Genomic DNA, 24081 nt, shown 5'->3' on the forward strand with positions numbered 1-24081 from the left:
ATAGCTGCTCAATACAAACAAGTTGTACGCAATGAAACTGGAATAAAAATAGAAACAACTCTAAATTCACTGGATGAGTAACAAAACATTCGATTGGATTAGAACACATAAATCTCGAAATCAATTGCTAACTCCTCTGCACGCGCAATCAACTTTTTCATAGTCTTTGGTTTGATTTCGGCAAACCAAATTCGCACTCCACCATTATGATCATACTTTTCCTGAAGCCACTGGAATGTTTCCAGATCCAGCATTGAAGAAACAACCAGATGGTCATTCTCTAGCAGCGGCAACACCAGTTTCTTCATCTCATACTCGAGTTCATATTCATTGAACCTAGCCTTTTCCAGCTTCATCACAGCATCGTTCCCGCTGGCGTTCCTACCGACGTTCCTTTGTAGCTTCCTGTGCCACTTTGCGTTTGGGTCCCACATTAAAGGTGTTATTGCAGGGTAATGTTTAAAAATATATGGTGGAAGAGTGGAGCTTGGATCCCACATTAGTTAATTGTATTGTAGGATAGTGTTTAAAATGGAAAGAGAACATTTTTTTTTTGTAGATGTACTAAAATAAAAAAGGGGAACATTAGGGAGTACAAACATAGCTAATTTTTTGCTTTAGCAGGAAGTCATTATTTACAAAATTATAAAGACAAAAACGTGGGTTCATAACAATATTTACTATGGAAACATCTTTCATAGTAATTGGGTAGGTAAAAACAGATCAGTTTATATTTACACTTTCTAAAAAAATATCTAATAATTGGGTAAAAAAACATCTAATAATTAAAAAGACTCATCTCCTACCACTATATCCTTGTCCCCTTCTGTAACTTGTAGCCACACAATTCTCTGATGGAGTCAATCAAGTTTAAATTTCAATTCATATAAATCCTGATCTCCGTAAATTCAACAACTTTTTTGGAGTTTACTTGCAATCTTTTTCCACCTTGACGCCCATCTCCTCATCTTTTCTACTTAAAATTGATGGACTATACGAATCTCTATTGCAAAGGCCGAGTGTTGCTTTGCTTTCTAGAGATTCATAAAGAGAGATCACGAGCTGTAATTTTTACCTAACTAAATGTCGTGAATTTCTCATTCGTGCAACCAAAATTTATATTGGATTTCATCAGACGTCTCATCCCTGCTCAGCCAAAATATACTTAGTTTTTTGTACACGAGCTCGTGTTTTCGCTTCAATTTGTTGAGCTAACAATCACACAATTACAAATTAAAATATTATAATTAAAAACAATAATTTGTAGATCTTAATGAAAAAAAAACTCACTTTAGGAAAGGCACATTGACTTTTTTCCGTATTTCTTTTCTGCCTTTTGTTCAATTCGAGCTAGGGCTGTCAAAATGGGCCCAAAGTGACCCAACCCGATGGGTCAGTCTGGCCCATCTGTAGTTTTGGCTGAGCTGGACTACGAATTTAAAGGCCTAAAAAGTATTGGGCCTATCTGGCCCGACCCTTGTGGCTCGGCGGGCCCAACGGGCTACGGGCCAAATTAACCCGTTGGACTTTCGGGCCAAATTGGCCCGTCATTTTGGGGCGGGTGGAGTTTTATCACGTAAACTACATCTCTTTAATCTCCGTGTTCAAATGAAGTGTGTCTTCATTATTTGGCCCAATCTCGTTGTTACTTCTAACGACGTTGAGGATGTATTCATGATCCCGAATAATGGGCATGACGTTTTGTTGAACTCAAAAGAAGACCCAGACGTTTTTATAATGATCCACGAGTTCAAAAATAGATTTGGTTTAAATGAATCAGGTACTCACACACAACTTTTGAAAATTATGAGAAGTAATCACGCACAACTTTTGAAAATTATGAGAAGTAATCATGCTTTGCAAGATGGAGGAGATAATTTCAAAAGAATATTTCTCATGTACACAATGTCTTCTTTCCCTGGCTTCTACTGGAAACCAGAGCATTGATTTCAATTTCTTTAAATCATTGTGCAATATTGAAACTGATAAATCTTTTAACTGGTGTAAGTTTGTTTTGAAAAGGATGTGTAGAGGTTTCGAGTCTAAGTCTACTATTAGTGGTTGCCCACTAATATTAGTAATACTCTACCTTCAACAATTCAAGTGGCTCAGCAATGCCAAGCCAACTGAACTTCCTTTTAATAAAACATTGGTCGGGTAAGAGACTTGAGTAATACTCTACCTTCAACAATTCAAGTGGCTCAGCAATGCCAAGCCAACTGAACTTCCTTTAATAAAACATTGGTCGGGTAAGAGACTTAGGTCAAGGTTGAATGCTAAAAGGGATGCAGTGGAGAATTTGGAATAGGTCAGTGGATAGAGGGTGTTTACCCTATTAGTGGTGGAATGTAGAAGAAGTAGTAAGGCAAGAACAAATTGGTGGAAAAAAGGAAGTGCCAAGGAAGTGCAAGATAGTGTTGATAAGGAAAAAGATGGTGTTCGCTGAATCAAGTACAGGCTGCCTCCTACTAAAAAAAGGAACTTGGAGATAAAAAACATTGCAAAAGATGTAAGTTAATTCAAAATATTTGTTAAGTATTTATTATATTTTTTACATCAACATTTATTTTATTTTTTTTGGCATTTTTTGTAGAACTTTGAGGAGCTCTTAATGCAATTTGAACGGAACATTAGGATCATGGGCCACACACACTTGAAAAAGCTCAAAATGTTGAAGGAGGCATGTCAGAAGCTTATCAATGAAAGGGAAGCACATTCTGTGAAGCATGCATCCCCATCTACATATGATAAACATTTTGAGGATGACATAGCTTTCCTAAGCCATCCATTGATAATCAGGCACATTGATAATCTTGAGGCAGAGTTTAAAAGACAAAAGATGGGTTATCTGAATCCATGTATTTTATTTTAATTTTTATGAAATTGTATAGATAATCATATTATTGTAATAAAAATATGTCGTGCTTTTTAAATAAAAATATTTCGCCTTATTTTAGATCAAAAAAATTAGTGTTATTTTAATGTAAATTTACATAATATCTAATTTTAACTTTGTTTTCAATAAAAATTGTATATAGATATAACATAAATTACTATCTTTCTTTGACTTTTATATCATAAATATTAATTATTGATCGTTAGAAAAAATCAAAACATATTATACAAGCATCAAAATGTTATTATCAAATTATAAAGTAAAGTATTAAAGTTTAGAAATCAATTATTAAGAAAGTGTTCGGTTAATCGGGCCAATCCACTCGGTTTTCGGGCCAACCCTATCGGGCTCGGGCTATTTTCAGTTCGGGCCATTCGGGCTAAATTTTTTTCGGGCTAAAATTTTTCAGCCCTAACCCACTTTTTTTATCGGTCTATTCGGGTCGACCCGTCGGTTTCGGGTTTTTTTGACATCTGTAGTTGTGATTATTTTGTGTTTTTTTTTTTTTTTATGTTATGGAGGATTGGACAATTCATTCACATGAAAACTTTAAGTACAAATCAAGTCTGAAACAATGAAATTGAATTGAATAGGGTAGGTAGTAATGAATTTAGCAAAACCTTTAACTACTAAAATAGGCGGAAACTTCAATTAATGAATTAGGTGGAAACTACATTTAACTAAGAGTAAAAGAAAATTCGAAAACTTTGATATGCTAGAGAACAAATAGGCGGAAATGGAAACTTTAATTATTGAAGTAGGCGAAAACTTCATTATAACCGGAAAATTATAATCGGAAACTTCTTTACTGGAAACTTTCAAATAATTCTCATGTATTCACACTCACATTCATGCTATGTGACAAAAGAAAGAGAATTATACTCCCTCCGTCCCATGAAGCATGACACACTTCTTTTCGGCACGACAATTAAGAAATTGGTATTTTGTGTGTTAAATATGGTAGGTGAAAAAGTGAAAATGTGAATAAAGGGTAAATTTTTTGTCATTTTTAGAAACGTGTCATGCTTCGTGGGACAGACCAAAAAGAAAACTGTGTCATGCTTCGTGGTGGGACGGAGGGAGTAGTACCAATCATCATTTCTAACAATGATTACTTAAATTCATGTCACTATCAATTCACTTTTTTCAACAAACAAATATTTAAAAATTTAAGTGGATATGAAGTGTAGCAAAATAAAAAAATGGGTACGAAATGTAGCAAATATTAAAAACTTGTATATTAAAGAAAATCCCCCAAATATATATGTGACATTCAAATGTCATACAAACAAACCCTATAAGAACAACATAACAATATAACTAAAATAAATTAATAATCTTCCCACTTATTTTGGCACACTTTACTTTTTAGTTTGTCCCATTTATAATGACGCTTTCCAGAAATAGCATATGATCCATACATTTTCTACCCACATTAAATAAGTAGATCCTATTCACTTTACACTTTTAACACATTATTCTTAATCTTCGTGCCCAAAGCAAATGTGCCAAAATAAATGGGAGAGAGTGAGTATTATAATTTGGGGAAAAAATTCATACATGCCCCAAAAAAAAAAATGAAGCGTGTTCGTGTAAGATGCAAATTTATTGTGGCCCAAAGAACGGAGAACCATAACATTCTTGAGTTAGGAGATCGTCAATGTACATAATAGGCAAAAATAATAATTCTTCAATAATGTCGTTATAGTATAGTAGTAAGTATTCCCGACTATCACGTGGGTGACCCTAGGTTTGATCCCTAGCAACGACGATTTTATTTTATTTTTACTTTACTAACAGTTCTGTTAATCCAACATCAAAATAATTAATTTTGCGAATGTTACTATTGCAGTTTTTTTACAGTTTAGTTTTTTTTAATTAAAAAAAAATCTTACTAATTGAGCTAGGTTTCGTTGTCATCTATAATTGAGGAGTTAAGTGAAAGCATTATCACAAACATTGTAAATGCATTCATAAATTGTTATGTGGACAGGAATAACATAACAAAATCTCCCCAATATATGCGGCGTTTCAACAAAAATAAGGTAAAGAAAACATTTCCTTAACAACTCCAAAAAAACTAATTTATGCATCAATAATCAAAATACACTAATATGAGTCTGACTAGATATGTGGTTAATAAATAATAAACCAGAAATGATATGACAACAATAATTACAAAGCGAGTATGATTTCTCCAATCCCACATTTTCAATAAGAATCAAGCAAAATTAGTTTAAATGATAAAATAATCAAGGACCTTGGGATATCTCAATGTTTCACTCCATCTAAGTAAATAAAGAATTAGCCTTACTATTTTGATCTATCAAGACTAATCCTTCAAAATAAACGCCCCTTGACCCCCTTCAAGCAAAATAATCTTGAAAGATGTAAGGATCAAGAAAGTTACTGTAAATAGAAGCTCTCCAAGATCAGGTTTCAATATAGATGTTCATTCCATGTCAGCAGTAGTTCTATAGTATGAATCTTGAAACAGAGCTTACAGTATAATTTGACCAAAGAAAAAGGGTAAATGAAAGCTATGAGGAGAAATACTTGCCACAGATAATAGCAATTCTTAGAGCTAGCTAATAAACAGTAATGGTAGAGAGCAATTTTAATACATGTATCACAAGACTACTAACATTTCCAACATACTACCTTCATTTCCCACAATTTTCAGAAGCTGCACGCGACGCCATGGATCAGCCACTAACATTCTCAGGCGAGGCGCCATTTTCAGCGTCGTCTCCTTGCCAAATCTTTTCAATCCCCCTCTCTAGAATCTGTCTCTTCTGAAGGTCCAAATCTCTATGGAAGTCCATCCTCATTTTTTCCAGCTCAACCATTTGCTGTCGCTTGCTGAGCTCGATCTTCTGGTATATCTCACTGAACTTATGAATGGAGTCAGCAAGCATTTTAAACAAACTGTTAGTTGCCCTCTGTGGTGGAAGGCCCTCGGATTCATCTTCTCCATCCCCACCAGATTCCGAGTTTCCTGGACTGTCCCGCATCTCATCCAACCCATTCGACTGATTGAGATAAACCTTAGGGTTGGTGAACACATACTCTCCCGACTCCATCCCACACGAAAGGCCCCCTGCTTGCTGTGGGGGTGTCGACAAGAGCGTGTCCATCTTGTTGAAATAAATCCACTTACAAGCCACACTGCCACCCTCCCCCAACTTGACCTTCTCCTTCTTGTACTTCTTCTTCAACGTATCCAAACGGTTCCGACACTGAGTGTCAGTTCTCTCAATCTGCGATCCCTGGGATACCTTCTCCGAGACCTCTTGCCACTCCTCGGAGCGGAGGCTCTTCCTCCCTCGCTTCAGATATCTCTCGCCCCAAGCATCAAGCAAGACGGAAGTCTCGCGCTCAGTCCAATCCAGGAGTGGATTTCGCCCGCCATATGATGGCTTTGGGACCGGAGCTGAACCAGGCGATGAGGCTGGCAACCGAGGTGCAAACTCATAGCTCGACAACAGGGTGGTTTTGAGTTTCCTCTTCTTCGGATGCCTCTGAAGATCACCGGATTCATCATCATCCGTCGTCTCATCCTCATCGCCACCTCCATAATCATCTTTACCTATCCTCTCAACACCATCTCCTCCATCGTCATCGTCTTCATCATCCTCCACATCAATGTATGATTTCCCAACATTTTGAGGATAACTGATATCTTGATTAGGAAACTTTCCCCCATTTATTAGGCACATGTTATCATCCTCATCACTCATAGCGTTCCCAAAATATTACTACTTCTTAATTAGCTCTCGAGATAACTTTATCGAATAACACCATGATCATCATCAAGAGCTCAAGGTTGCTTTCTTCAAAAACCTAAAAAGTAGGGATCATTATTGCTACCAAAAATAATGTCGAGATAACTAATTTCCGATCCAAATTGAGTAACATCACTGGACAGCAATCAAATTACGTTTATGATTAATAGCCATAAATATAATTTAAAACCAGCAAAAAAAACCCAACTCACAAATAGATATCTCATCAGAGAAATTAAATTCAGAAAACAGAGGACTAAACACAAATAACTTAAATTCGAATCTTTACTCATCCCGCATAACTGAAATCTCAAAAACTGAAAAACCCAAATACAAATTTTACCTCGGAATACTCGATCGTGCATTGGGAATGCTTCCAAGACTCAAACTTTCCGGAAAAGAAGACTGAAATCAGCGGAAAGAATGGGAAACGGATGTAATATGGAGCTGAGAAAGATAAAATAAGAGGGAAACAGGATTGAGTCCCACGTGAAATGTAATGAATTGAGTTGTTGAATTACAGGATAGGGGAAAGAGACGCATGCTTGTGAGTAGGGGCGGTGCACGATAGACGACGAGGAATGTAAAGCAGCAGGCGTTACTAAACTGCGCTGTGGATTCGATTTCTTACCCGACACTGCGTGGATCCCACCCACCAATGTTAAAATTTGGAGCATTTACCTTCATTTTTGACTCCGTAGATTAGGCGGGGCCAGCACGTTACGCTCGTGTGCAAAGTCATAGTACTTCTTTTCTTTTCAAGTTTTAAAACTAAAAGCTAATTATATATATAAAAAAGTTAAAAGCTAATTATTTGTTTAATAATTTTAGCAATATGACGAGCTAATTTGGGGGTTAACAATTTTAGCTATATGAGTTAATTTTAACTTAAAGCTAATTGTTGTTTAACAATATGAGCAAATTTGGTTAACTCATAAACAAAATAATGAGTTTTTTTTTCTTTTTTCTTTTTTGTCATTTGATAGCAATGAACTTTAGTTGTGTAATGAATTGTTTGAAACTTTGAAATATGTTTTCCAATTTTGAAATATATATATTAAATTTTTAATTCCTTCTTTTATGATAAGCGTAGATCATTGAAAGATCAACTATTCATATTAAGGTGCGTTATCTTTAATTGTAAATTTATTATGAGAAAATGAGGGATAAACAAAATTTCACCCTTAAATCCTTCCTTTCTTTTCCCTCTTTTACTACAAAATATAATTTGACCCTTACTCATTCTTCCTTTTCACTACAATGAAGGATAATATTATCCTTTCATTTTTTGTGCGATAATATTATCCCTCATTTGTAGTGAAAATGAGGAGTGAGTAAGGGTCAAATTCTATTTTGTAGGAAATGAGAGAAAATAAAGAAATGATTTAAAGAGTGAAATTTTGTTTATCCCTCATTTTCTCATGATAAATTTACAACCAAAGAGAACGCATAAATATCATATTAAACCCTGAACTATACCCGTTTTTATAAAAAATACCATGAACTATAAGAAATGTTCTCTAAATCCTCAAATTATCAAGTTTGTATCGAATATATACTGCATCCATTTTTCGATCATCAAAAACGTGACGTGGCTAGTCGGATGCTACAATGTAATTTATATTTTAATTTTTTTAAATGACATGGCATAAAACGACGTCGTTTTGTACCATGTCATTCAAAAAATTAAATTCCACGCTGGAATTTAAATTCCACGTTGAAAATTAAAATTCTACGCTTACAATTAAGAATAAATTGAAGAGAGTTCCCAAAACTCTCCATCAGCACCAATCCTAATCTCCCTTAACCCAACGCTGATCTTGGCGGGGTAGTCGAAGGCCGATAGCTTCAGCGGGGAAGGGGAAGCAGAGAGGCAACGGTTCTGATTCTTGGGGAAGATCTAGATGCCTAACATCGAAATCCTCAAGGGTTACGGCGTAGTCGTGGCGGATATATGCAGAATCCTCTTCAATTTCTCGAAATTCATGTTGCTGAGGCCAAAAATCATGAGAAAATCCGCAATGAAGGCGGAGGAAATGGGGGCCTCGTGGAGCTCCAGAATGTTCATCTATGGTGTTTGATCATTTGTCTCAATGAGCGACAAGGCGTGGCAGCGCAAGTTGCGGGCCCTAAGGGAGATGGGGGTTTTCGATGTGGACGTGGAGCAATATTCGGGAAGGCACTCATGGTATTCCCGGCGTCCGTGAAAAAGATCAGGAAGATGAAGCCGCTCCTCGTCGCAGCAATTTCAAACTATTTTGGAGTTTTGGGAACTAATTTCAATTAGGATTTGTTAATATGCCATGTCATTTGAAAAAATAAAATATAAATAACAGTGTTGCATCCAGCAAGCCACGTCATATTTCAGGTGATCGAAAAATATTTATGTGATATATTTGATATAAACATGATAGTTTGAGGATTTAGAGAACAGTTCTTATAGTTCAAGATATTTTTTATAAAACGGGTATATTTCAAAGTTTAATATGATATTTACCCTTCATATTAATTCTTAATTAATTGATATATCTTTTATGGGTTGGGGTCGAGGTGGACCAGTTATGGGTTGGCACGAACCTTTAGTGGTCTAAGGCCAATCGTGCTCGAGATCCTAAAGAACTCAAATCAGAGGTGTGCATTTGAATTGGTTTTTAATTCTTTTTTTTCTTCCTAAAATTAAATTAAATTAAATTTATATTTTATTATTAAAAAATCAAATTAAATCGAATTGATTGAATAAATCAAAATTTTTAAAATTAAAATCGAACCAAATCGAAAGTCTGAAATAATTATAAAAAAAATTGAAAAAATTTAAAAATTTAAAAAATAAAAAAAGCTAAATTATATTTCGAATTTAATCTGTATAAATTTGTCTAAATTTAGTGCATTTGATTCCAAAATAAATTTAGTACATTTGATTCCAAAATTTCCATACCCCATTTGATATGAGATTGTGCAATCACTGTCTCATGTTAAGTTTTTTTTTTTTTTTATGTCAATGTCAGTTTTCATAAATAATGAATTGTATGTTACTATATCAAAAGAATAAATTTTTTATTTTTGATTATGACATAAATAATAGGAGTATTACTACAAATTAATGTTATATATAAAGAAGTATTTGAGCTTATCATGTTTAGTAGTATTTTTTTTTATGTAGAAAATATCAATTAATTTTGATGATTACCGTGCATGTGTGAGCGTACTAGTAAATATATTATGTTCGAGTGTAATGGGTCCAAAATCGCAACAATATCCACACCAACTAGGTTATATGGGTCTATAGGATATTTTGCATATTTCATTGATGACAAACTTCACACCAACTAAACCAGAGTTGACGGATAATAGCAAGAAGACATGGCTAGAATTTATCCTCCTTTAAAACAAAACTTGCATCCCTAAATTTGTGAATTTCTTATAGTGTAGGAAAATATAAATTGAAGTAGAATTAAAAAGAAAACTAAGAAGACGATTATGTTATTCAATATGAACCACACGAGCTTACAATAAATCAAAAGAAGATAAAACTAAATTTTTGTTCATTTTATCTTTTCATTGCATAGGATGCTCATTAGTGTATTGTTCCATCACTTGAATTTTGCAGATTTAATTTCTATCCTTATATAGCAAAGTTTTAAATAGATTCATGTGTAGCATCAACATTTATTATAGTTGCATTAATTCGCTATACTTTATCTCCATTTTTGCAAAACAGATCAGAAATTATAAGCAGAATAATCCTGAAATGAAATGTCCAGCTAAATTCCTCACTCACTTCATTTAAAAATAAAATAATCTTGTGATTAACTCTACATTTAAAGATAAACCAGTATAAATTACCAAAATCAATTGTTCCCAAATTTTATCCCAACTAATACTGTCAAAAATGAATTTAAATTGGAAATTGACATCATCATCATAATAGTTTATCTCTATCCAGTTTTTCATACTAACCATGTGACTGTTGCTTCCCACATCACAAAAATCACCTTCCTCTAAAAAAAATTATGGTGGTTTAGGCATTTTGTATACACCCCCACAAAAAAAGATTCCTTTGTTCCTTCTCATATATATATTTTTTACTTTTCTTTATTAAAAATAAAAACAATGCAAATTTTGCACTTTGCATTCAGCTATAAAAAGGTGGCTTTTCTACACCATTATAAGATACCAGAAGAGAAGATTCAAATATACAGATAAATACAATTACTATTTTTTTGAGTGAGAATTATATTATTATTCGCAGTCGAGCTCTCTATTTCATGGAGTTTCTGTATGAACAATTGAGGTAATACTACTAAATTTCTCCATCAATCAATCAATCTCAATTTCTGGCAAATTTTCAATTATTTCTTGCACATATTCAATTGAACTGGAGTATCATTCAATTAATTATATATCTACTATTTTTCCCCACTTCAATTTTATAGAATATATGGGTACTTACTTTCATTGAATTTTTATCATGCATGCTCAATTTATTGAGTAAGTCAATGGCTGCTCAAATATTTCAAGAGGTATTCAATTCACTTCTGGGCTGATTGATTGATTTCTATTTATTTTTTTCAAAAAAATAAATAAATTATGCAATTGAGTTCATTTCCACCTTTTTCTTTGTGCATGCAATCTGAAGAGAGTAGTAATTTTAACATTTTCGACGATTTAATATATTTTGCTTGTAATTAATGTTAAGTTTTTCAATATTAACCACTTACTTTTTTACATCAATTCTTGTTTATTTTAGTGGATTTTGTTTAATATTAACCTTGTTTGCGGAATGTGAAATACATATACTGAGTCCTCTTTGAACAACAAAGCTTAGGAGTACTTTTTGAACAGAATATTCTTTTACATTCTTTCAAGGATTTATGAATCTCACATTCAATTCAACCATTTTGGAATTTTCTTTTGTCAAATCAGTTTTTCTTTCTTGATCTTTAACTTGGTTTTGAAAGATGCTAGCTCAACGCTTCTTTAGCTAGAGAAAGTGTGGCATGAATCTTCATAAAATATATACAATTATTAATTTACTCATTGGTTCATTTATTTGATTATAACATTTGCCATATATAAAAAGCATACTACTGTAGATATTGTTTCTTGATTTTTCTCCCTATTCTTTGTTTTTTCTTTCTCTCATGGATTTTTTTTCTTATCCCGTTGCACATTCTAACAAAATTTCAATTTGAAGAACTGATGTAGAGTGTAGTAATTTTGACACTTAAATTAATTTGAGAGCTTTTGATGATATATATTTAGGAATTAGGATAGTATATAGTATTATTTTTTAATCTAAGTTTAACTCGATTTTTTTATTTAATTTTTCAGACTGATTCTTGTTTATTAAATATATTAGTCCCTTTTTAATGTTTATCCCCAATATTTATTAAATTTTCAACTAGGAGCCGAGAGGGTTAACTTTGTAATTACCAAAAGTAAAAATGTTTTTTACACAATCTCAAACTTCTTCATTTTTCTAGTTTTGGAAGAATAAAGATGACCTCAATTCTTTATATTGTGTTCTTTAAATAAATTAAGGCATGAACTCATTATAATATTGTTTCACATAATTGATCATTCTAACAAATAAAGCCATAAAAAAGCATAGTATATATAATTTTACTTGATTTTTAAAATTGTATGTAGGGACAGTGGATCCTCTTCTACGGCGGATTCCATATCAATGGGGAAAAAGCTTAAGGTAGGGCTATTTGTTTTCGACGACAAACCATTCAAGGAAGCTCACATTGTTTTCAGCACTCGGAATTTGAGTCAATCCATCACTAAGATTACTAAAACACCCTCCTTTTACGATGACGCATCCAAAGACAATCCAACGATTAGAATACCTTTGTATTCTTCAGAGCGGCAGTGCCTCCTCTCTACCCACGGCCATGAGAGCGTTGCCTCGCTCAACCAAACCCTAAGTCTACTTCCGTTGAGCGTGTGCACTAGGCACGCCACCACCAGCTTTCTACCTTTAGACTATGTGCAAAGAATGGGGGAATACACACGAACAACTTACAATTACCCTATCTTTAAAGTGGTTCACCGCTTCGATGACTGCATCCTCGAATTTCCTATCCCTCCACCTATCGGCAGCTTGGAAGAGGAATCTTCCGAGCTGGATTACTCGAATAATTGCTACCAATGCTACACCCCACTGTCGCGTCGGAGGACGACGTACATGTACAGGTACAGAACCCAACACATGATTCTCAACGTGTGACACGAGCACAAGTGGTATTTTGTTTAACGACATCATTAATTATATACTCAACGTGTATTTATTTATGTACAAATGCCATTCATTTAACCATATTATTAAATATTTATGCAACGTGTATTTATATTAATGTTGGAATAGAAGATACGAACCGAGGAAACCCTCGTTTTCAATTTATCTTAAATAAATATTGTTTTTTCTTTCTTGCTTTCTTTCTTTCTTCTGATTTAGGGATTATTTATTCTGCTGTCATGGGTGCCGTTTGAGAGCTTGCGTGACGAGGTATTGGTACAAGAAGGTGATGAAGTCTGCTGAGGAGGAGCAAATTGATTTTGATGAGGATGCAATGGGCAAACATGCAGTTTTCACTATTTTATAATCTTAATTACCAAATCTAGCTCCTTGTATTTCATTTCATTTCATTTGCATTTTTTTTTTCTTTTTCTTTTTTCATTTTGGTACCTCGATCTGTGTCGTAAGTGAATTTTTTTGTTAATTAATAAGCTTTCTTTCTCTCCATTCCAATAGTATGTTAAATTAATGGTAAAAATACCACAACTAATTAATATATATAAGTTAAATTAATAATTTTACTTTATATATTTTGGCTGATGTGGATTTTTTTTGGGCTCAATTATAAAAGTTTGGGGATGATTTTCTTTATGCCACGGGAACACTTCATTTTCAACTATACTAAAGCTAGATTAATTGATTAGGATATGTATATATTATATATATACGACTATATATATATAGGGGAGAGTTAAAATAAAAACACTTCTTAAAATATAAAATATAAAATAGTATAAATAATTTCCAGCCCTTAGATCATCAAGATTTATGGTTGATTCGTAATCATGTTAGATGAATTCGTGGTCCTGAGTTTGAATCTCAAAGGTAGCAAAAATTTATTTTTCACAATTCATAATCATGTTGGATGAATTCATACGTGTTCTACATAAAATTCGTATATTGAAAAATGTTTTTATTTTTATTTTTATTTTAAGAAGTATTTTCACGGTAGCCCTTAATATATATATATATATATATATATATATATATATATGTTGTGAAATATTTGGACAACATGAGTTTACGAACGACCATAACGTGATTACTATATATTTTAAATAAGATTGAGGCGTGTGTACGTTGTCCTTACTAATGTCGAATTAAGTCCCCAAGAGGACACCAAGCGGTGCGACCTTCTGTGTGTGAACAGTGGGGTCTCGAGTTCAAATTTCACTGCTCTCCCTCCCCAACTCCTTCAAGTCAAAAAAAAAATGTTGAATTAAATGCATGCACAACGGTCTGCAAAATAAATGCCCAACAATATATTCATCTGTTATTTCATGATTTTTTTTATAGACAATTTCATGAAATATTTAAACAACAGTACTTGTGCCAATTAATTCATTGGAGTATTTAAAAGCTGTGCTTATTAAGAAACATTAGCTCCCTCAAAAAATAAAATTTAAAATAAGGAAACATTAATGCAGATAAATAATTGTGTGGAACGAATAGGTACAAGTTTCATACTGTATTTGTTTGAATTGGGCTCTAAGAGCATCCATAATGGAGAGTCAAGGGTGGGCTCTTAAATGTGGTTCCCATATTTTTGAGCCCATTCTTCATAATGGGAGAGCCCACCTCTTAGCTCTTTTTTTTTTTTTTGTTATTTTAATTTAGAATTAACATTAAATTTAGCAACTTAAAATTCATTAAATTAAAATTCAAACATTACATTAAAAAAAAACGAAAATATTAAAATATTACATTAAAATAAACCTACGAACTATGGCTCGATGGGACCAAAACGCGCCCATATATGCTCGACCAAATCATCACGGAGGCGAGCGTGCAAACGAGTGTCCTTCATGCTTGAGCTTCGGGCCATAAAGGCGGCGAAGTCCGATGGTGCTCTGGTATTGAATTCTGTTTGCGGAACGCTACTTGATTCCCCACCGTCGGCGTCGCCATCCCAATCTGCAGCAATGCCTCCTTCATCCTCGATTATCATGTTGTGCAATATGATGCACGTAAACATGATACTAGTCGTATGCTCTTGCTTCCATTAATGAGACGGACCTTTGATGATATCCCAACGAGCTTGAAGAACACCAAAAGCTCGTTCCACATCCTTCCTTGCAGCTTCTAGCATCAACTTGAACCTCCGCTTCTTCTTGTCGCCCGAATATGTGAAGCTTTTGACAAATACCGACCAGTTCGGGTAGATGCCGTCAGTTAAGTAGTAGCCTCTAGTGTGGTGGAAATTGTTGGCAACGAAGTGCACCGCTGATTCATTGCCTAATAGGACGTCGTTGAACAACGTGGATTGGTTGAGAACGTTGATGTCGTTATTTGAGCCAGCGACTCCAAAGAAGGCGTGCCAGATCCACAGATCTTGTGATGCAATAGCCTCAAGTATAATAGTGGGCTCGCCCTGATCCCCTCGAGTGTAAGCGCCATGTCAAGCAACTGGACAATTCTTCCAAGCCCAATGCATGCAGTCTAGGCTCCCCAACATTCCCGAGAACCCATGTTTGGCCTCGTGCATTGCAATGAGTCGTTGAACGTCGGTAGTGGTAGGCCTCCTCAAATAAACGCCACTAAAGATACGAACAACCGCTTTACAAAATTTCTTCAAGCACGACAACACCGTCGATTCTCCTATACGGAGATATTCGTCACAACAATCCGCAGAAGTACCGTATGCCAGTTGCCGAAGCGCTGCTGTGTACTTCTGAATCGGCGAGAAGCCAAAGCGACCAACCGCATCGGGACGTTGTTGGAAAAAATGATCGATTTCTAGCACATTCACGATGCGTAGAAGTAACTCCCGCCTCGTGCGAAAACGACGCCGAAATAGGTGAGGGCCGCACACCGGTTCGGGAGCAAAATAATCCCGATAAAGGCGGTCGCCACCACCTTCACGATCACAATGAATAAATCGTCGCTTCCTCTCCGGTAGAGGCGAAGGATCAAATCGATAAGCACTAGCAACTTTCATGAATTTGGTAGCTAGACTCAAGAAAAACAAGTCGAGATTTTGTTGTGGATCGGGAAGAGTATGAAATTGTGGGTTCAATTCTTCTTCTTCAAATGAAGAATTGTTGGATGAGTTGTTGGGTGAAGACATTTTTATTATAGAATGGAGAGATTAGGGAGAAATAGGATGAAAAAGGGTGTGGGGAAGTGAATGAAGTGGGGAGAAATGAGTAATTTATAGAAGAAAGAAAGAAAAATAATAAAAAGAAAATGGCCGAAACGGCCGAAAAAAAAACGGCTCAATTCAACATCTATTTTCCAATTCTGCAATTTTTTTTAATTCACGAAATTTTTTGATTGGACGGTGCATAGCACGCACCCAACCCATCTCTCTTTGAGCCCAGAGCGGCTGTTTGCGCCCGGTGCGCGAGTCGGAGGCTCCGCAATGGAGAGAAGCACATAAATGGAGGGCTCGCGCCTAGAAAAAGAGCCCCATTACGGGTGCTCTAATTACATTCTTTTTCCAATCAATTATTAAAAGATTAAACTTAATACATGTCAATTTAGTGGTGTAAATTCGGGTACCCGCGGTCGCGGGTACCCTTCCCGCAAAATGCGAGTATCCGCGGGACAAAATCGTCCGAAACCCCCACCCTCACCTGTCCCGGCTACATGTTGTGGGTACTCAAATACTTGCAGTGGGTATCCGTTGCGAGTATGAGGGTACCCTCATTTCCTACAAGTTCTTGATTGTTTTTAATTTTGCGGGTTTTTTTGTTCCGCTGGAGGGTATTTTGTCCAGCCGGAGGGTATTCTTGTCCCACAATGTGCGGGTACCCTCTTTACTTGCGGGCATTTTGTCCCTCATTTTAGATTTTTTTTTTAAAAATATCATTTATATTTCATCAATTATTCATAAAACATGTGACGAAGAAAATTTGAGTAGTGAATTGACTAGGGTTTTGGGAGTTATTTTCATATTTCCTAAAAATTAATTATTAATTATAAAAACTATTCATTTAATTAAAAATTACATGCGGGTATGCAGGTACCTGCGGCTACCCCGAGGATACCCGATGCCCGCAATTTTTGAGAAAATAATACCCGCATCCGACCTTCTTCCTTACTTTTGCGGGTATCGAGTACTCGATACTCGCACGAATATCAGGACGGATGAAAGTATACTCGATATCCACGACCCGAATTTACATCCCTACATGTCATGCATAATAATTTTCTGTTCGAAATCTTGGGGTTTTAACTCGACCAAGGAAGAATACAGGCACACACATATTAACATGTATATTAACACATATTAACATATTAACTCGAAATATTGGAGTATTATATATGCAACATGTGATATTTTTATTACTATAATTTTATTAGTTTTTTGTTGTTGTCATCATTATTTTTACTCAGTTCGAGATCTAGTACATGTCATACATGAACAATAATTATTGTGTTGTCAACAATGACAAATATTAATAGAATACAGAATAAATTATTATAATATAGTACTGTTTTGTTTACAAAATTGAACTTGAAGTTGCAATTTCATGGAACAAGGTTGAACTCATTTACTTCTGCACAAGATTTAGCTCATTAATATAAAATTGAAGGTCACTCGCTATATATTCATCCTTATATGTTAAAGCTCATTTGTAGCATGCAGGGTTCCCTTAACTGCAGGAGCTTTGAAGTAATAATGAAATTATAAATTTATTTAATCCGCAGAGTGGATTCATTTGTGATAAATTTATTTATCATACTTTTTTTTACTCATAATACAATTAATTATCATTATCAACACTACCTTTTAATTGAAATTCTTTCTACACTCACAATACATATAATCATTTTTATTAAAATATGTGTTGGATGGAGAGAGTATTAAAATTGCACAATGATTCGTACACTAATTCAAAATGAACTCTATTTATAGGGATGAGATCCATTGTTCCACAATTTGATGTGTATCATCGTGTCCCACTATTATATCTATTAATTTAATAACCTATTAACCTATTATTAGTTAATATAAATAAAATTAAATGGCAAAAAATAATTATTTATCTTAATTGGATGAAATAAAGCCTACTTAATTATCGCAAAATTGAATTAAAACATATAAAATTGAAATGGAAAGTAAAAATAAAAAAATAATGAAAGTGAGACACAAAATTATGATAAACTAGATTTAAGTGCTATTTCTGTGTTGGCTTAGTGGTTAATGTTTGATACCAAAGCTATCAAACTCGAATCTACTATTTTGAAAATTACTATTTATCCAATAAAAAAAATATTTACTCTCTTCGTTTCAATTTAATATGCCACAAGATTTGGATACAAATATTATGGAATGAATCATTTATATTAGGAAAGATAAATTAATTATTTTGAAGGTATATTTATTAATAAAGAAAAAAAAAGATATTCTTTTTCAAGTAAGAAGATAGATAGCTATTGGTGAATCACAATAACAATTAATATAAATAATGAATTTACCCGTAAAAAAAATACTACTAATGAATTTAAGAGGATATTTGTTATACATTAATTTTCTATTTAAAAAAAAAAGCTATTGAAAGATGACGTTAAATATGGAAAATGAGGATCAAATTGGGAGGGAGTCAGAATTTTCTTTATTAAGTAATACCAGGGTGTATAGTCAAACCTAGATTTACTGAATGTTTAATCGGAAGCCAAACAGAGTATTGGCAGTTGTTTCATGCCATATTTGATGCAACAACCGCCCAAAATATCACTCAACAGAAACACACAATGAGCTCTGCAGCTGGGGCTTGTAGCTTTGCGCTCCGCCACACCTCCGCATCATCTTCTTCCAAATGTTGTTCGCAACCGCCATTTCTGCCGTGCTCCTTGAGAATCGCGCCCTCTCGAGGAAAGAAAGCGATGACAATTCCCGCGCGAGGAGGCGGCAATTCTTGCGCGAGGAGAGTGGTTCTTGCCATGGGTTTTGCCGTTATTCGCCTTCTCAAAATGAGGGCTCACGCGATTGACGCCCTTGCTGCAGGTCGGCGCCGGACTCTGCGCGTTTCTTTTGTGTTTCCTCTTTGCTAAGTAAAGTTTAATTAGTTGCAGATATTTCTCAAGTTATTGCTGTTACGTTTGATGGCATTCTTGAATTGCTACTATTATGATTGATTGCGTTTTCTCTTCCTACTGATTGCTAAAGGTGATAATATCGCTGATCATTAGGAGATGGTGACCTAATTTTCAGTTCCAATGTAGCTTCTCATAATGCATGTTTCATATTTGCATATGGCCAATTATGATGGTTGCGAGTTGCAGTTGAAGAAACCCTTTTAGAGTAATTCTTTCTTGGCAAAAACTTTTGTACGTCGGGGTGTACTGTGCATCCATCCCAATTAGGATTTATTAATCTCTACTCTCGTGTTAGGGTTTATTAATCACAATCAAGATTTAATTAGAGCGGATGTACCGGAGTGTGCCTCTTCTTTCTTTCAATATGACCTATTGCACTTTGCTGACTATACTTCTCAGGCGCTTTTGACTGCTTCCAGTTTGCATTATAAGCATTTTGAGATACTTTGAGATGATATTGTAGAAATGTGTTTTATGAGGATCCCTCCTTATCTGTGATTGCACATACGGAATTGGTTTTTAACATTTGGGCTGCATAATATTGTTGTTACTCACTTACTCCTTATCTGAAGTGATTTGATTGCATGCCTCTTAAGTACACTTCATAATCTTGAATTTTTTCTTTCTTTTCCTATCATCTGGTTTGTGCACTGCGTCTCATTTGATAATCCAACCTTCTCAGACTTTCCCTTCCCATTGTTTTGGTCTTTTCTTTTCAACCAAGTAGAAAACAGTTGAAACTCGAGCTACAAAATCCATTCTTAATTCATTGCTCAAATAATGCTAAAGTTTAAACCACTTTATTGAGCCATTACTGATAATACCTTTTCTATTTCAGAAAGTACCGCATTAACGGCACCAGACCTGAATCAAAATATAGAGGTCTGCATCAAAGTCTATAGTAAAAAGGGTTATATAACTGCTGGTTTGGTCATCTGATTCTCGTTTTTGTTTGTCGTTTATACTATCATGGATGCTAATGTGCATATTTCTTGTTCCCAGATATTAGCTCAGGGACATTCATCAGGGCACCCCTTCTTCTCAATTCTCAATTTACTCGGTATTCTGGGAGCAGGAGTGCTTGCTGCCCTTTTTGTATCAAAGAAGAAGGAAAAGGCCATTTCAGATGCTACTGTAGAACACGTAAGTAATCTCAACAGATTTATAGTATTATTTTGTATAACATTAATGTCAGTCCAAAAACTGTTGGCGAATAAAAACTGAGGATAAAGGCAAGGGATATGTTCGTTAATGTAGTAAATGAAACTTAATCTTTAAGAACCTACATTACCAAATTGAAACTGAGAGAGTAGCTAAAAGTTTACAACCAGGAGTTTTCCTTCTCTGCTGAAACTCTGTCCCGAGCTACAGAGCTGAAAATTGTAAAATAGGTAACTCACCTAAGCCATAATCCCCATTAATTATTTATAACTAAAACTGAATAAGGAATACTCATACTAAGATATAGGCATATATCATCTTGCCATGTCAATAGAATTACATCAAGACGCTAGATCTCTTCCAGATTTGATGGCGGTTGCTTTTTTTTCTTCTTGTGCACATAGACGTTCACTATCTTCCTTTTTTCCTCGGCAAGTTTTTTGCTGTAAGTATCATAATGTGATTGTGCTCATACATATCTATAGACACACACACACACACATACATTGCAGTGCATGTCAAGCTAAGTTTGTTTTTCCATTAAGCTTTGATTGGAAGTGCTTCATTATTTGCCAAAAGTCAAAGGAATGATGAGACTCTTCTAGTGTCGTCATTCACCCCCCATGAAGATTTGGAATCTTTCTATTGAATGATCACTCTTAAGAGGGTGTTTGGCTAAGCTTACAAGCTTTGAAAATAAGCGCCAACAACTTATAAGCTCCCAAAAAAATAAGTTCCCATCTCCATCTTATTTTCTTATGATCTTATAAGCAACAATCACTTTACAAAGATAACCCTACTATGATTTGTTATTTCCAACATATACCATTCGAATTTCACATCTCCTCAATTTTCTCACTCTAACTCACAAATCACAATTCTCTCTCTAACATATAAGCTCTATTATCCAAATACTTTGACAACTTACAAGCTCTTGACACATTACATCTTATAAACTGTCTAAAATAAGCTTAGCCAAAGACCCATGTACCTTCTTTCTATTGGAAAGCTGAATGTGCCCACTAAGTTTTAAGTTAGATTCTTCTTTATGCTTCCCTGGTTTCCTGGTTCTAGCACCAAATAAGTATCTCTCTAGTATATTTTTTTTACATTCCAGAATGTTGTGCAATCCTTAATTTGGAATTTTGTTGGTTTCTTTGCTTATATTCTGCTGTCTGCTTCTGGCACAGATGAAAAATTTACTGAAGGAAAAAGATGCTGCTATTACTTCTCTGGAGAAGAAGTTTGAGGAAGAACTAATAAATGAGAAGGAATTTCTAAATAAGGAACTTGGAAGAGTGAAAGCGGAGCATCAGTCTTTAGTTAATCAACTGGCAATGGCCACAGATACCATATCAAACCTCGGTCAAGAATTGCAAAAGGAGCAAAATATAGTCAAAGAGCTTGCTATCGAAGTTGATGACCTAGAACACTGCATTCAAAATGCTGGGGATGAGAAAAGGCAACTCCAACAGCAGCTGAAGGAGAAGCTAGATTCTGTAGGAGCCTTGCAAGAAAGGATGGGCTTGCTTTCATTGGATATCAAGGATAAAGAAGATACTATTCAGCATCTTAGTTGTAGCCTTGCCGACAAAAATAGAGAGCTGGATCAGCTCAGCTCCGTATATCAGCAATGTGAGGATCATCTAATTAGTTTGGAGTCGGAGAACAAGCAATTGAAGGATGTACTTTTGAGGAATCAAAAAGAGTTGGAACTGAAGTATGAGATGGTGCATGAACTGGATGCGGAGTTAAACACTTTAAAGGCTGAGAAAGATGAATCCAACAAGAAGCTTGCTGCCATTTTAATGGAATATAACAACTTCAAGTCCTCCATGGAAAAGAAGTCAACTTCAGATGCAAAGCTTTTGAGACAAAGAGAGGGAAAAATTCACCTGCTTGATGAACAACTTAAGAGCTCATTGGATGACAAGAAGAAAGACGAAGTATTAATAGCTGCTTTGACACAGGAGAGAGACGATTTAAAAGAAATGCTGAACATAGAATTAAAAAATATGAAAATTCTGGAAAAGGAGCTTAGAATCACACAGGCTACTTTGGAGAAATCAAGATATGAAACTTCTGACCTGGCTAAACAATTGCAAGAGTCCAGAAGTTTGTGCTCGGAGCTTGAAGATGAGGTCTGCAAAGTTCAGGCTGAGTTCAGGGAAGCAAGAGAATCATTACACAGGAAACTAGAGAAAGCTAAACAGGGTGCAGAAATCTTATCCAAAGAAGTAAGTTCTGCAAATGATCTCTTCAGGAAATCGAGAGAAGAACTGCAAATTATGTCCACAGAATTGGCTGCCTCATTGCAGAAATGCAATAGCTTGGAAGAGGAACTCATTGATGCCCTTAGGAAAGTAGAAAGCGCAACAGTTGATCTGAACGAAGAAAAGAAAATTGTATCTACTCTGAACAAAGAGTTGATGCATCTGGAGACCCAAATTTTGAGAGACAAAGAAGCACGAAAAAGTCTTGAATCAGAATTAGAAGAGGCTACTAAGTTCCTCAATGATGTGAATCAGAATGCACTAATGCTTTCCAGAGAGTTAGAGCTTGCTCATTCTCAGATTTCGAGCGTGGAAGACGAGAAAGAGAAGCTTTATAAGTTCATTGCTGTGCAGAAACAGGCTTCCCAAGAATCTCAGGTACACTTGGAAGACGCCCACAACCTGGTCATGAAACTCGGGAAAGAAAGGGAGAGTTTGACGAACAGAGGAAAGAAACTGGAGGAAGAACTGGCCTCTGCAAAGGGAGAGATATTGCGGCTAATGAGTCAAATTAACTCTTCAAAAACTGCAGGTGATGTCCAACACGTACAAAAGGTCGACATGGGGGGCAAAGCTGCAGCTTCAGGCAGAAGGAATACCCAGCGAAGGAGAAAGGCTAAACCCCAGCAAAAAGATTCATAGTCAACGAAGCATGACGGTACTTGCTTTTGTTGTTCATGAAACTGCAGAAGTGTCTGTAGCTGCATTGTTTTTTTCAACTTCAACTGGAAAGATTCTCCATAATTGTAGCATATTACATGACATAGTATCTTGTTGTGGGCGATCTCTGTAAGTAGAAACACAGCTTACGTTAACATTTGATTCAGAGGTTCGGAGATCAAACCTATGAATTTCGATGTACTTTCCTTTTATCCATACAAATTGCGTTTTATGAGCAGAGCTCGTTTACTTTTTTGGATATAAATCATGCAATGAAATGATATATTCAAATGAACTTGTGTGCATTGATATGATTGAGTGTTTGGATTATGAAATGCGTATTTTGAATGAATATATATTTTTATTAACTTTTGCTGATCTCGTTCAGTTAGTTAAAATTGTTAGAAAGATGACCTTTCGGATAAAATTTAGTTGGTCCTAAAAAGCGATAGAATTTTGTCGTACTAACAGTGTATCATCAAAATAAAGAACTTATTGTGGGGCTACAAGTGTTTTTGGGCCCTCATTATCCTAATATATAATATCGTTAGATAATTTTTGTGTACTATACATATAATATTTGTAGGAAGCGTATATCATCTAGGACCGCATAGCGCAGTGGATTAGCGCGTTTGACTTCGGATCAAAAGGTCGTGGGTTCGACTCCCACTGTGGTCGACCAAAGTTACTTTTAAAGTTTTTGAATTATTATTTACTCTTTCGACCACAGTTACTTTTAAAGTTTTTGAATTATTATTTACTCTTTCCATCCATAAATATGAGTATAGTTTTATCACTACTTTTTTTTAAAAAAAAAATCCGTTTTATCACTACTTTTATTCGTCCATCAAAATTATACTCTATTCACACTCATATTTACAAAAAAAATCAATCATATTTTAAATTCTATTACACTCATATTATTCATTGGAGTAATATTTTGTTTTTAAAAAATTATCC

The 24081-nt window shown here is 34.9% G+C and overlaps 4 protein-coding genes and 1 non-coding gene across 6 annotated transcripts; 3 read left to right on the forward strand and 2 right to left on the reverse strand.

Moving 5' to 3' along the window:
* Window positions 1-5331: 5331 nt before the first annotated feature.
* On the reverse strand, window positions 5332-7398 carry LOC130992408 (trihelix transcription factor ENAP1-like). 2 transcript variants are annotated; one of them, XM_057917033.1, is made up of 2 exons: window positions 7025-7398; window positions 5332-6739 (listed from the first exon to the last, which is right to left on the reverse strand). In XM_057917033.1, exon 2 carries the CDS (start codon window positions 6634-6636, stop codon window positions 5602-5604), a length of 1035 nt encoding a protein of 344 aa, XP_057773016.1. In that variant the 5' UTR covers window positions 6637-6739; window positions 7025-7398; the 3' UTR covers window positions 5332-5601. The 2 variants fall into 2 exon arrangements, with proteins under 2 accessions (XP_057773016.1, XP_057773017.1); XM_057917034.1 differs by having other exon boundaries at window positions 5332-6816; window positions 7025-7309.
* A 5178-nt stretch (window positions 7399-12576) lies between these two features.
* On the forward strand, window positions 12577-13417 carry LOC130992409 (uncharacterized). Its single transcript, XM_057917035.1, has 2 exons — window positions 12577-12879; window positions 13142-13417. Exons 1-2 carry the CDS (start codon window positions 12683-12685, stop codon window positions 13287-13289), a joined length of 345 nt encoding a protein of 114 aa, XP_057773018.1. The 5' UTR covers window positions 12577-12682; the 3' UTR covers window positions 13290-13417.
* Window positions 13418-14705: 1288 nt separating this feature from the next.
* Window positions 14706-15920, reverse strand: LOC130993788 (uncharacterized). The gene is made up of 3 exons (XM_057918825.1): window positions 15537-15920; window positions 14999-15353; window positions 14706-14911 (listed from the first exon to the last, which is right to left on the reverse strand). Exons 1-3 carry the CDS (start codon window positions 15918-15920, stop codon window positions 14706-14708), a joined length of 945 nt encoding a protein of 314 aa, XP_057774808.1.
* A 2606-nt stretch (window positions 15921-18526) lies between these two features.
* On the forward strand, window positions 18527-23451 carry LOC130992410 (MAR-binding filament-like protein 1-1). Its single transcript, XM_057917036.1, has 4 exons — window positions 18527-18935; window positions 19866-19909; window positions 20030-20170; window positions 21379-23451. Exons 1-4 carry the CDS (start codon window positions 18683-18685, stop codon window positions 23101-23103), a joined length of 2163 nt encoding a protein of 720 aa, XP_057773019.1. The 5' UTR covers window positions 18527-18682; the 3' UTR covers window positions 23104-23451.
* Window positions 23452-23725: 274 nt separating this feature from the next.
* Window positions 23726-23799, forward strand: TRNAR-UCG (transfer RNA arginine (anticodon UCG)). The gene has a single exon. It is a non-coding gene; the product is annotated as a tRNA-Arg (tRNA).
* Window positions 23800-24081: the final 282 nt, after the last annotated feature.

The sequence above is a fragment of the Salvia miltiorrhiza genome, chromosome 7 (assembly GCF_028751815.1).
Source record: "Salvia miltiorrhiza cultivar Shanhuang (shh) chromosome 7, IMPLAD_Smil_shh, whole genome shotgun sequence".
Classification (NCBI taxonomy): Eukaryota; Viridiplantae; Streptophyta; class Magnoliopsida; order Lamiales; family Lamiaceae; genus Salvia; species Salvia miltiorrhiza.

Bases quoted from the DNA above. Each gene is read 5' to 3' on its own strand.
- LOC130993788 (XM_057918825.1), bottom strand. From the start codon at position 15,920: ATGAAAGTTGCTAGTGCTTATCGATTTGATCCTTCGCCTCTACCGGAG. The intron at 15,354-15,536 runs GTTGTTCGTATC...CGAGGGGATCAG, and splicing joins TGAAGAAATTTTGTAAAGCG to GGCGAGCCCACTATTATACT. The intron at 14,912-14,998 runs GTCCGTCTCATT...TCGAGGATGAAG, and splicing joins TCGTTGGGATATCATCAAAG to GAGGCATTGCTGCAGATTGG.
- LOC130992410 (XM_057917036.1), top strand. From the start codon at position 18,683: ATGAGCTCTGCAGCTGGGGCTTGTAGCTTTGCGCTCCGCCACACCTCC. The intron at 19,910-20,029 runs GTCTGCATCAAA...TCTTGTTCCCAG, and splicing joins ACCTGAATCAAAATATAGAG to ATATTAGCTCAGGGACATTC. The intron at 20,171-21,378 runs GTAAGTAATCTC...CTTCTGGCACAG, and splicing joins CAGATGCTACTGTAGAACAC to ATGAAAAATTTACTGAAGGA.
- LOC130992408 (XM_057917033.1), bottom strand. From the start codon at position 6,636: ATGAGTGATGAGGATGATAACATGTGCCTAATAAATGGGGGAAAGTTT.
- LOC130992409 (XM_057917035.1), top strand. From the start codon at position 12,683: ATGGGGGAATACACACGAACAACTTACAATTACCCTATCTTTAAAGTG. The intron at 12,880-13,141 runs GTACAGAACCCA...CTTCTGATTTAG, and splicing joins AGGACGACGTACATGTACAG to GGATTATTTATTCTGCTGTC.